This window comes from Dendropsophus ebraccatus, chromosome 3 (genome assembly GCF_027789765.1).
Source record: "Dendropsophus ebraccatus isolate aDenEbr1 chromosome 3, aDenEbr1.pat, whole genome shotgun sequence".
Classification (NCBI taxonomy): Eukaryota; Metazoa; Chordata; class Amphibia; order Anura; family Hylidae; genus Dendropsophus; species Dendropsophus ebraccatus.
Genome location: NC_091456.1, coordinates 28,825,401 through 28,839,308, shown reverse-complemented (window position 1 = coordinate 28,839,308; position 13,908 = coordinate 28,825,401). Strand labels below are relative to the sequence as shown.

The 13,908-nt window shown below is 40.2% G+C and overlaps 1 protein-coding gene across 2 annotated transcripts in view; it reads right to left on the bottom strand.

The window, feature by feature from the left end:
- Positions 1-1,786: 1,786 nt before the first annotated feature.
- The window catches only part of MN1 (MN1 proto-oncogene, transcriptional regulator), a 56,530-nt gene continuing 44,408 nt past the window's right edge, over positions 1,787-13,908 (bottom strand). The window contains exons 2-3 of one of the 2 annotated variants that reach the window (XR_011362102.1): positions 13,156-13,260; positions 2,431-2,516 (exon numbers count right to left, since the gene is read on the bottom strand). Coding sequence is in view for 1 of the 2 variants with exons in the window: in XM_069961299.1 (XP_069817400.1) it covers positions 2,332-2,516 (185 nt within the window). In the remaining variant the exon portion in view is untranslated. Of the gene's footprint in view, positions 2,517-13,155; positions 13,261-13,908 lie in introns of both variants that reach the window. The other variant, XM_069961299.1, reaches the window with a different exon arrangement.

The following is a 13,908-nucleotide window of genomic DNA, read 5'->3' as shown; positions in this document are numbered from 1 at the left end:
AGATGCTTCCTGCGGTCTCACCATCTGAACAGCTCATTGACAAGGGTTAGGTTGCAATGGAGTTCTGTTTGGAGAAGAAACCTGCCCAATATGAAGACACAACTGTCCAGTTTCTTCTTCGAGTACTGGTTTGTTTTTCTAACTATAGCCCCTTCTAAACAAAGATTCCACTGACTACTTGACTGCCGTATTTTTAACTTAAGATAATTTGTGACTTCTTTAGTGCAATGCAACACCGCATCTTTCCAAAAATACTTAGATGATGTTGAAATATTTCTCCAGAGATTTTGGGTACTGTCTGTTTTGAAAAGGCATAAGCCCATCAAAGTTCTGGGCTATACAAGTTACAGTATGACTACATATACTCTTTTAATTACCAACAGTCTAGCAAAGATTAAGAAAATGTATAATTTGTTGACCTTCAAAAGACACTGGGGCAGATTTACTAAAAGAGTGTAAACTTGTGAATGAGCCAGATTTATCAAAGTGGCTTATGCTGTTTGATAAAAAGAATGCACCTTCAGGCACTTGACTAACTTTACACCATCTATTGGCTGGCTTAAAGGGGTTGTATAGTGGGGGGGGGTGATCTCTTTATTTGGGGGTGTTGGAAAAATGATAAGCTATACTCACCTACCCCAAGCTCCCACAGCTGTAGTACTGACGCTTCTGTGGCCTACAACAATGCAGGAATTGCCCTGCTCAGTCAATTATTGGCTGCGGCACGATATGATTGCGGCCATTGTCTGGCCAAGTTTTTTCTGTATGGTCACGATTCCAGGGGAAACTGGAAAAAAAATGAAGATCGAAAGCTGGCAGGACTGCAGCGGCAGTGGGACAGGTAAGTATAGTCAATTTATTATTTTTACAAAAACTCCAAAAATGGAGACATTTTTTGTCGCCCCAAACAACCCCTTTAATTTGCAAAGCTAATGAGCAAAGCCATGCGCCAGTCTTTTCGGCCAGATTGTGCCAGAATTCTGGCACCTTTGCAATGGCAAATCTGCCACATCAAATTCTGCTAATGTAGTAAAGACCACTGGATTTAATAAAAAAAAAAAATTGCATGAAATCGTTATACGAACAAACTCAATAGAAATACCAGATGAAATAAGATTATACAGTTCATTTTTATTAAATGTAATGTGTTGGCATTAAGATTCTGCAAATAACAAGATTGATGGAATGAGCCTTGCTGAACATGGGAAGATCACAAAACCCCAAAGAGTAACCATGAGATGCGTAGCCTGCTGTAACCTATGACATTCCTAGAAGTTGAACACTGTACGGTTCTACACAATAAGTAAATGATATTAGTGTGAATACTGATAGCAGACACCAATAGGGTTTGTGGAATCAACTCGTCTCATGGTTGAATAAATTCAGGCCTACCATATCAAGATCACCAAAGAAGTACCGTAAGATGTGGACAACCTGACCAGTCAGGAGTCGGAAACCAATAACCCACTAACATGCCAATAGGGACAAATAAAAGGTAAAATATATATATCCGTTTGTTACCTTGGATTTTTAAGCATGGGGTGCAGAGATTCTTGCGTTTAACCTATGTATGCATAAAATATTTTCTATGTCATTTATCTTGCAACAAATCACCCAAAAATATAAGCTGACATATAACCTCATGTGCAAAATAGCTGTGAGAATCCATTTAGAAGTCGAGTTAGAGTCCGGATGGGGGGGGGGGGGGGGGGGGGGGGGGGGGGGGGGGGGGGGGGGGGGGGGGGGGGGGGATAATAAATAATTATTTGAAGAAAAAGCAAAAAAAAAAAAAAAAAAAAAAAAAAATCTAAGGTTGTGTAGTATTTTCTTTGTGGATAATATAAGGATCATAAAATAATTGAAGAAGGTCCCAACAATATTATTTCTTTCCCCATGTGGATCGGCTGTGGTCTATTATGATACAAAAAAAGATTAATAGAAATGTCAATTTTTTTTTCCTTACAAAAGAAATAATATTTTATGTAGCACTAAAAAAAAAGAAAACAAAAAAAAGTAAATACATATTATAATTTTGACATACAAAAGCCCTTCTCTAGCCCAGATAAACCATACATCAAGTTTTACGGAGAAACGAGGGGGGAAATGATGTAAATAAACGTAAGAAAAATTGTGTTAAGTGTGCTGGATGAAGAAGAATTAACACTGGTATCATACTGTGGCAAAAAGATCCAAAAATATGAGGTTTATTTCAAACTAACCCTTGCAAGTCCAAAAGCCACTAAGCAGGTACCAATCTAAAAAAATTAGTCCACCTATTTTAGCGGCCTCTTAGGAAAGTGAAAAAAAAAATGTAGGATTTCTTTCCGTTTTTCAAGTTAGGGCAGCAACAAAAGTCCCAAATCTGTTGGAGATATCAGAATGAAGGGATCTCCACGTAGGAACAGGAGTCCTACCCTTTGACTCCCCAATATCATCTGTGCAGTGGACTGAGAGGCACTGCAAATGGCTTCCATTCTGTGCCGCTGCTGAGGTCTTGTTCTGGGGAAGATCGTGGGCTGCAAGAAAAAAAAAATATTTATATGTTAGTTGAAATGTCTTCATTATAAAAAAACAAAAAAAACAAAAAAAAAACAAAAAGTGCATTATCCTCAACTTTTTGTGCCAAATAATACAATGAGAGTAACAAAGTGTTTAAAGGGGAAACTCGAAATGTATTTACTTTCAAATAAACTGGTGTCAGAAAGGTTACATATTTGTAAATTACTTTTCTTCCAGTCTTCCAGTACTTATGAGCTTCTGTACGTCCAACAGGAAGTGGTGTATTCTTTCCAGTCTGACACACTGCTCTCTGCTGCCACCTCTGTCCGTGACAGGAACTGTCTGGAGCAGTAGAAAATCTCCATAGAAATCCTTTCCTGCTGTGGACAGTTCCTGTTACGGACAGAGGTGGCAGCAGAGCGCATCATATTAGACTGGAAATAATACACCACTTCCTGCAGGACATACAGCAGTTGATAAGAACAGGACTTAAGATTGTTAAATAGAAGTAAATTATAAATCTGTGTAACTTTCTGACACCAGTTGATTTAAAAGAATTTCTTTTTTGCCAGAGAATCCCTTTAAGAGATGTTATGCAAACTCAATAATTGTGCATTTACACGGACATTGAGAACATCATCTTTCATCTACACTCTTATTAAAAATGGGAGCACTTATAATTTTTGGTGAATGTGTACTTGAAATGGCAAATCTGGTGAACCTTCACATTTCAATGGCAAATTTTATAAAATGCAGATCCTTCCATATCCTGAAACAATCCCTTACAATTCACATAAACAATGGTCCCTGCACATGTGTATCCATTATTTAACAGATAGTAAAACAGGAAGTTCACCGATGTCACTGGAAGTTCAGGTACCTATGGATATGATCACACCAGGTCGGTACTGTGTACAAGCCCCATTGTGATCCAATAGGGCTCATGTATGGAACCAACCTGGCATGATCATATCATATCGGGTTGGCGTACATCATGACAGGTACATCTTAAAGCGAATGTATCATCAGGTACATTCCCTTTAAGTGTTGCATATCAATAGAACGGCGCTGGTGCAGTGAAGCCGGGACATGCGCACAACACCAGTCTATTGCCAGGGCTGACGCACTGGAGGCGGGCCAGACCACACCTCAGTGGGAGGACACCCCCGCCCCGCTGTGATGCGGCTCCAGTAGAATCAATGCTGTAAGTAGCCAATAGTGCATACATTTTAAGCTGGGTTCACACTATGTATATTTGAGGCTGTATTTGTGAGGCTGTATAGCAACCAAAACCAGGAGTGGATTGAAAACACAGAAAGGCTCTGTTCACACAATGTTGTAATTGAGTGGATGGCCGTCATTTAATGGCAAATATTTGCTGTTATTTTAAAACAACGGCTGTGGTATTGAAATAATGGCCGTTATTTACTGTTATATGGCGGCCATCCACTCAATTTCAACATTGTGTGAACAGAGCCTTTCTGTGTTTTCAATCCACTCCTGGTTTTGGTTGCTATGAGGACCTGACATGAGGACCAAATACAGCCTCAAATATACATAGTGTGAACCCAGCTAAATAAAGGGGTTCTCCACAGGATTAGTAATGAGTGTGATCGGTAATGGTCTGAGCATATGTGTTGCCACTCCGCTCAGTTGCTATGGGACAGCCAACGATAGCTAAATACAGTACATAGCTATGTTTAGTACTATCGGCTTCTGATTCCCACTGTCTGCCCGCTTCGTAGAGAGGGTGGATACATACAGCCTGAGGACCGCCTGGAAAACTGGGATACAGCCATAGCCATAGGAGCGGGCAGACAGCGGGAATCAGAAGCCGATAGTTCAGGTTCATACGAACCCAAACTTCGGCCGGTTCGCTCATCCCTATTGGAGTCCCAGCACTCAGACCCCCACCAAACAAATGCTTATCCCCTATTCTGTTATAATCTTGGCATAAAGAAGAAATAGTGCACTGTAGGTCTAGGTGTTCCAATCAAATACCCATCCTTCTAAAGCAGTTAAAGTTTTTTCTTTCAAATCAACCGGTATCAGAAAGTGCCAGAGATTTGTAATTTACTTCTATTAAAAAAAACTCCAGTCTTCCAGTACTTATAAGCTGCTGTATGTCCTGTGGGAAATGAGGTATTCTTGACACAGTGCTCTCTGCTGCCTCCTCTGTCCATGTCAGGAATTGTCAGGAGCAAATCCCACAAAAAAACTCTCCTGCTCCACAGACTGGAAAGAATACACCACTTCCTGCAGGACATACAGCAGTTGATAAGTACTGGAAGACAAGATTTTTTTTTTAATAGAAGCAAATTGCGAATCTCTGGTTGATTTGAGAGATTTTTTATTTTTTTTTGCTGGAGTACCCCTTTAAAGCAATATCCATACAAATCTTTCATTAGCTAATATTGCTCACAACTTGTAAATATCCTGTACCTGAGCTAATGCATGCGTCTACACATGTACATCCAGTACCACATACGGACCTGCCGCCAGCTTTGAGTTCTATAGATGCAAAGCAAGTGTTGAGGGAGCATTACTACATAAAAGCATAGAAGATTTTCGGCAGAAGAAGACCACCTTGTCTATCTAGTCTGCCCTTTTAGTAATTACTTTCTAATTATCTTAGATATATAGATATAACTTATATATCTTATCTTATATACAGTGCTGGACTGGCCCACCAGAGGACCGGAGAATTCTCCGGTGGGCCCCCAGCTTTAGAACCTGCACAAACACTGACTGACATCTTGTTTCTAACCGGTTCTTCACTGGTGGGCCCCCAGGATCATTCCCTCTGGTGGGCCCCAGATACCCCAACTGCTTATATAGATAGATATATGTTTATCCCAGATTTACATTCAGTTATTGTAGATTTACCAACCACCATACAACCACGGCTACGGCAGTCTCAGCTTATGGAACGTATCTCTTACTCTATTCCCAGTGTCCAGTAAGGCTTACAATGTAATTCCCCTTATCTCCCATTAACTGGGGACAATTTCCTAGAAGCCAGTTATCTTATCGGTCAGCATCTTTCCAATGGAATAATATATTATGTTAGGAGTACTATAATAGCTCCACACACCACGATGCCTAAAAACGAGGGCAACTGAGTCTTATATAATTCATCCAAAATGCAACAGCCCTGCCAATAGGGTTCTAAGATGTCGAAGTGGCTGGGAGTTAAGGTTTCCTACAGGTCAAAGGTAGAGACCAAGAGGGAACTATGTCGCAGTTATTCCGATGCATTTGTACGGTTTATGGTGGCCATAAACCTCCTTCCATGATGGGACTCTAATTGTTATCTTTGATGTCTTGTCCACTTCCACTATGCTGTAAAATAGAAGGAAGCTTCATAATTACAACTTAGCCTTTAATATCGCTCGGCGTTTTGCAGCAGACGCCGGAGTAAATTAAGCCAAATATTCCAGCCGACTCCTCTTAATGGCGTGAACATTAAGGTGACATTTTATCACTAAACTGAATATAAAGGTATAGCCGGGTACGAGAGTAAAGAACACATAAAAATATTATGGTGTCACTTTGTTACATTATATCACGGAGACTTAATACACTTGGCTAACAAACATAAAAAAAAAAAAAAAATACTGACAAGGAGAAATATCTACTTTTTGCTTCTATCCATCTGGAAAGTTAACCGGGGACTGTTTTTACAAATAACGTTGCTAATCTGAGCTAGTACGGCGCCACTCGGAGCTATTAAACAGTTAATATATATGTGGGTTTAAACCATTTGTTATCTCAGAGGCAGCAGTGATAAATTCATTTTACCGCATCTTTTAAATATGCATGGCATGTAATGTAGCATGGAACTGCAAAGGGGAAGGGAAGCCGGAGATAACAGCTTTACAGTGAGAGATAGCATAAGTACTTCTGCTTTTCTGCTCCAGTGAACTCAGTGAAATAAGGATTCCAGAAAAAAAAAAAAAACCTCGGGATGTGTACTTCAGTCATATTTTGTTTAACAAGATGAACTTATATGATTATGGTGCCACATCAAAAATAGTCAGGCAGTGAGGGGGGAAAAAAACGTTAAAAAAAAAATAAAAAAATAAATAAATAAATAAAAACAAAACAACTAGATAGATAGACAAACACTAACACAACAGTAAGGTTACAACGTCATTAGAAAGGTCAGTTAACAGAGGCATCGTAGAATGTCAGAATAGAAAGTATTGCCGTTTTTTCTACAGCATAAAAGAACAAAATTTATTTTATATATTATATATATTTTATATATTATTTATTTATTAAAAGAGCAAACAATATGTTATAGAATATAAAAATAAAAAGAGTAGACAAAAAAAATACAAAAACAATATCACATAAAAAAAAGATAATATCATAATATTCTGTGTAACTAAATGCAGACACACACACAAACATATACATATATATATATATATATATATATATTTTATTTATTTATTTATTTTTTTTAATTTATTTATTTTTGTAGCATGTTCACTTCAGGAGAAGGGTAAATCTGCCCCAAGTGTGCAATGTTAATCAGAGCGTGGATAATCAAGGTGTCACCCTAGTGAGGTGCATCAGTCACAGAGTTAACCCTCGATATCCTTAATAAAGAGGGCTGCAGGGAACATAATGCATGAATCATTCCTCCAAAGCATTGTTTAATAATTGTATTAACATCCGGAATAGGTTGTGTTGGCAGCAAAACACATTTGCCCTGCTTTTACCTAACCTAAGGGTAAGGGAGTATCTGCAAAACCTAGGTATTCATTGAAATAAGTAAAAACGACCTCATTTACTGCTACAATAGGGCATCCACCTTGAATAATTGAGGATATCTTACTGTCTTACCCCTTAAGGTGCTCATATACCTTTAATAGCTGTCGGCTTACAGCTATCTCTGCTGTTCACACTATATACATGAATGTTCTGTGGGCTGAGCGTGAATGAGAAGAAAGGGAGGTAAGCCGCTGCCAGACAGCTCTGGCAGTGGCTAATTTATTAGAAAACAGAAGGGTCGGGCAGTTGAAATCCAATATGCCGGGCCCCTCTGTTAGGGGAGGATCAGGAGGCTCTATACGCAATAAGATGCTTTTAGACTGAATGATAATGATCAGCGAGCTCGGCACTTCTTTGAGGTCATGCTCTTCAATTCCAGTCCTCATGGCCCTGTTGGTGGCCAGGAAGACTGGAACTGGTCTAAAAGCATCTTATTTTGCCTTTACGCGGCACAAGTATTCGATCCGGGCCACACAAACGATCCATGTATTATTTGTGCTGCCATTTAAGTAGCTATCTCCTGTTTACCCGGGGAGATGATGATTTATAAATCCGCTCAAAAGATAGAATCAGCCAACAAGCGGACGTTCTCCCGGCCCTCAGCTGATCGATGACACTTTTACACTGGCCGATCATTGGCCAAATGAGTGTTTCTAGCAACACTCATTGCCAATAATTGACCCATGTAGAAAGTAGGCGGATCTCGACGAAATCGGGAATGTGGAATGTGGCTATGCTGAACAAAAGCCCAGAAGGGAAGATTCTCTAAATGCAAAGGCCTTGGTAAGTGATAAGTTAAAAAGGTTGTCCAGAAAAAAAAATCCCTTTTCCTCTATCCACAGCATAGCGGGAAAGAAGGAGGTCGCGGGGGTCCAACCTCTGGACCCCCTGCCAATCTCTGTATCGGGCCCCGTCGGCTCTGTTACGAATATAGCTGCGGGACCGGCGGCTCTATTCATTCCTATGGAACGATGGAAAGAGCCAAGTTCGCCAGAAGAACGCTGTACTCCTGTAATACCCCTTTAACTTTGAACTGTAAATACAGCATCTAATGGGCCACTATTTTTTTAGGTTGGATTTTTAAGGAATCCAGAAAAATCCAATGTATAAGTTTTTTTTATTTATTGGAGACACACAGAATGAATATAGGCCCTAAGTACCTCTTGGGTAGCCCTATGGATTGAGAAGTAGTTAAGTAAAGTCTCTCTGGTTCAAAGCCTTCTACGAGATGTTAGAAAGATCTCACCGATCTAAGTGGCAGAGAATAACAAGCACATATTTCTGTGTATACTGGCAAACAGATTTCCTAACATATTGTCAAAAGTCCTTGTGTGATAACAAGCACCTCCAGCTGTCTGAAGCGATCACTATCTCTCTTAGTCGTGACCTGATTTTTTTTCTCGGCTATGAGATTGGGCACTAGATCCAGGCTGCACAGGGTCAGCATTGAAAAACAGTAAGGACACAAATGCAATATCAAGTATACAGTACAAGGGGCGGCACACACAAATCACAGGTCTGCCAATGTAGTAGCATCTAATATACAAAGCGTTTTGGGATTTCCTAGCTATTTTCCATACAATATCCCCTACAGCAGATAATTATTTGTAACCTTTACATGCAAAATAGCACTAAGGGACTACAACAAATTGAACTGAACGTATAAAGTAGTGTGGACCCAGCTAGAATGACCAGGGTTCCTTGTGACCCTTTCAAACATGATAACATTCTTAAGAGGACCAGAGAAGGGGGGGGGGGGGGTTAAAACTGCTTGACTATCCAGAGCCCTAAATAGTCACAGTCTCGCTATGTAAGAAACCAGTAAGACCATATAAAGACATAATAGAAAAGCTTTGACCAACCATTACTGGAGTGGCGTCCTGTCCCAGTCACTGACTGGCTGAGCGTCCAGTCCATCAACTGTGTGAGCACCGGAGATCCCAGAGCTCTGCGGGGGTCCCGAGGAAAGGAGAGGAAAGTTCCTACTTGTAATCATTTTCCCTTTTGCCGGCTGTTGAATTTTACGAAACAACTGACTTTTTCAGCAAGACAGACTCCTTCCTTCGCTATGATCCCATGGTGGGATCACCATGGGATCATAGCGTGTACAATTTTCTTGAGGAACTCAAACTCATGGTTGACAATTTTAGACCAGGTTTTGCACATTTGGGACCACATAAAATTGGGGGACTCAAGAGCATGGTCAACCGCTCTTTTTAGTCTCACAAGAAAATCATATATAAACCTAGAAAACCATTTACAAATTTTTGGGAGTGGTACCGTCCAAGACATGTGAACACACACTTATCCGTAGGACTAAACACTTAGGGTACTATTGCACGGCCCAATAATAACTGTAAACGATCGCCGATCTGCTAGATCGGCACTCGTTTACTGGGCCTATTACACGGCCCTATAATCGTTTAACAAGGGCTTCATGGACATCATTACTGATATCCTTGCAGCCCTTGCTTAAACTGCATACGTTACCTGCCCATGGTCCAGGGCTCCCCTTGCGGTCTGCTTCTCCCCGATCCTGTGCGCTGCATCTTCAGAGCAGCCTGTCTCAGCTCACAGGCCGCTCTAAAGCTGCAGCGCGCCGGATCCGGGGAGAAGTGGACCGCAAGTGGAGCCCTGGACCATGGATGTGTAATGTATACTCTTTGCAAGTCGTCAGCCACCTCTCGCGCACCACCATTAAACGTTGCGCTGCGCGGTCAGCGCCCAACAATTATCAGTCCAAACCTAAATCAACAATCAGCCGATGATCGCTGCCATCGGCTGATCGTTGTGTTTATTACACAGAACAATATTCGGACAAATAGGGCTGATTATCGTTCCGTGTAATAGTGCCCTTACACTTGGTAAGTGGTGAATTCTCACCACTCCTAAAAAGACAACGCACTCAGAAATTTCAGCTTAGGTTCGCTATCTATTCCTCCGGTTAGACAGACCAGAAAATCCTAAATGCAAATAAGTTGATTGCAGTCAATTTTAGACTCCATTTGGCCCACAGAAATGAACAGGTCCGGCAGGGACAAGCTGCGGTATACATCAGCAGCCCATTCTTCTGCATATAACACAAAATTTACAGCTGTATAAGTATAAACTGTAACCCCCTACCCTCCAAGTATCCCATTTAAGTCTGGAACCTACTGGGCCCTATTACACATAGAGTAAAAGATTCGCTATAACAATCGATAGAAAACGATAGTAGAAAAAATAGTAGAAAATGATCCCCATATTATTACATTCACCGATTACTGTTGTAAACGATAAAAACGATAATTTTAACGGTCATTAATCGTTCCACACAGCATGATTTACCTGCGAACGACTTATTATACAAACAGATTTGTAAACAATCGGCACACTACCACCCATAATTTTTCAACATGTTGAAAGACAACGATTATCGGTTTCTTTTCTTTATCGTTTGGTCGTTGGGTCTTATTACACTGGCAGAATTTTTCGGATTTTCTCCAAAAAGAGCTACTTTCCTTGGGAATTTAGATACACACCTATACATACATTGTTTATCAAGAAAACTGTGAAGATTCTTTGCGATCTCTCAAATGCTAAGACGAACAATAAGATTTTAGTTAGTCTTTGTGCACTGTTTTTGTCAGAAGAAATCTGAATCAAAGGTGGGGACTTTTTAAAGAGTATAGCCGTGTAAAGGTCTGAGGAAGAATCAGCTCCCTTCTTTGAGCCTGTTCACGAGATTAAAGTGACAAACAGGAGGTGAGGATCCCTCGAAAGGCTACTTGCCCGGGGGCTTGTCCCTTACACTTCTTCAAAGGCTCTGACAAACCATCAGCTACTGCTCCATGGCTGCCCATACCCTCACACAGCATGGGACCAGTATGCAACAGCCATCCCCGAGAGGCAGCCAGGCGTAAATCCTACCGCTGGAGATCTTGTTAAGGCAACATCAGTTCATTTGGATCATATATCAAGAATGGTTTATCAGGGACCAGCCTGGTTCTCGGATAGCAATTAATACAGTTACTCTCCCTTCTCCGTTTACTTCATTTGCAGAAATTACAAACTGCGCCCAGCACCGAAGCAAGAAAAACTAGAGCATAGAATATTTTCACCGCCTTAGGACAAGACGTAGCAATATGCCTGCATGTGGGGGGGGGTGGGTGTTTTTTTTTTCTTTTTGACAAATCTTCAACATGACATTCTGACATATTGGTTTTGGCAGATAAGATTCTAATATTAAGAGACTGGCCTTTCCGAAGGATTTGCTCTTAAGAACGAGAGAGTCGAGAGTCGAGAAGATCCCAAACACAATGAGTCTGTGAGTTGTTTACGTATCTTTGTTACAAGGGAGTCATTGACTAAGAGATAAACTGAAACAATGCAGGCGCAAATTAATTCCAATTCCGCAACAGATGTTTACATTTCTCCAAGTCTAGATCTAGTTCTCAAAAATAACACAAGTTTTTTTTTTTTTTTTTTCCATTTTCCATAGCGTGACAGAAAATCATTGTGGGTATGATTTATTTAGAGCACGGTAACAGGTTCCAGCAGACATGGTTATCAAACGTGGTAGTAATATCAAATAAGCCCTGACACTATATGAGCCTCGGATTCTCTGACAGGACGGCATATTGTGCATGTTATGGAATAGATTATTGATCATCATAATGCGGTATAGCTCCACAGGAAATGGAATTGGCTGTTTTGGTTTATTGTTTCTGATCTACCTTCTATTATGTGGATTGCAATTGTCGGAACTTTCATTCAACACACGGCTAATAGTTCTATACATCTCCCTCAGCTATAGATATATGAAATACCTTCCGAAAACACATACTCTAGATGGTAGCACCAGAGCAATTGGCTGCTAACTGTATCGGCAATAAAATCAACATTATCTTATGGCTATGTTCACACAACGATTTTCTAACGTTGTTTGTTGTTTGAGTACCAAATAACGGCTGTTATATAACCCATTCATGGCCGGAGGTCGTTGATGCCCAAATTTCTGGGTACAAATTGAAGCAATGTTCCTACCCGCCTTCTAAGAGCCATAGTGCTTTTAATTCACCTACAGGGCTTTTTGCGCCATTTTATTGATTATTATCACATTGGTGTATAATTTTTAAAAATTAGCAATCATGGTGTTAACCCCCCCCCCCCCCACCACCACCACCACACACTTTTTATTTACGCCGTTCCCCGTCTGGAAACAATATTGTTATATTTAATTAGATTGGACAACTCCGCATGCTACGATATGTAATATGTAATATAAATCTTTATTGAGGAATTTCATTATGTTTTTTTTTTAAATGTTTTAAAACTTTATTCACTTTTTTTTACGCATTTTGCATTGCATATATAAGTCGACTTATATATGCAATGCTCTGATTGCGTATACTGATTAATGCTATGCCATAGCATAGCATTCATCAGTACTATCTGCGATCTGTACAGTCTGAAAGCAGACTCTATCTACAGATAGAAGATCTGACAGGACGGAGGTAAGTGTGTTACCCCCACCTGCCAGTACAAGTGATAAGGACCCAGTCAGTCAGTGACAGGAGCTTGTCCTGTCACTGACTACCTTAAACGCTGCGAGGGGGTTTAAGGGGGTTAATAACAGGCAGCTTAGGGAGAGCGGCTACCTGTCATTATGACTGGGTCTGGGGACAGTAATGTGTGCAGGGCCGATCAAATTAAAACGGCCCTGCACACATTAAAACCCCTTCAAAGTCAGGAATGTTTATATACAGTATGTTCCCGCTGCACGGGGTATGTGCAGCAGGAATGTATATAGCCGTATGGCTGATGTGAAGGGGTTAACATACTTTAACATACAGTGTGTGTGAACACGGCCTCTTGCTGTTTATTTTTGGTTACCTTGAATTATCTCTCAATCGTCTTTAAGGCATCCTTGTAATTTGTATTCCCAGAAGTAGCAAACTCCAGCTAGCAGCTACACAGAACCCTAGCAAATGTTCTTCCCTAAAATTAAAAGGAGTTCAATCAATTTTACCAGTCAGCACAGCAGGAGAAAATATATAACTTGTACTTCTACTACAAGCAGAGATTCCGACCATAGATTCATTTTCCCTGATGGAATATGGAGATGCAGATGTTGTGATATTTTAATCCGACTCTTCAAGGTGATTGTGGTTATTCTAATAAAGTTTTATTTCTCCGTTTTTACACCGGCGTGTTATTTCTCTAGACTACTCGCAAAGGTGAGCCCGGAATTGACAAGATGGAAAAAAACAAAAACTTACAATTATGTCTGTTATCAAAAAGCTTTATTTTTAAAGCAAATTTTCCCTTAATATCTAATCTTAAAAGATGTCACCTCTCATATATTGACGGAGTATCTGATTTGCTATCTACCTTGACTACCTCATATCAAACGCTTTCAGTAATATATGCTTACACAGATTTTATTTTTTATTCTGTTTTTTTTTTTCTTTTGCTATGGTATAAAATGATAAGAAATCGACATACAGGCCGGGAAAATTGATTTTTACCATGAGGCGATCCTTACTCATAATAATGTTTCCAACAAATAAACGGCATGCATATGACCAGTAATATAAGGGCCCGTTCACACTACGGAATTGGCGCCGAAATTCAGCTCGAAATCCC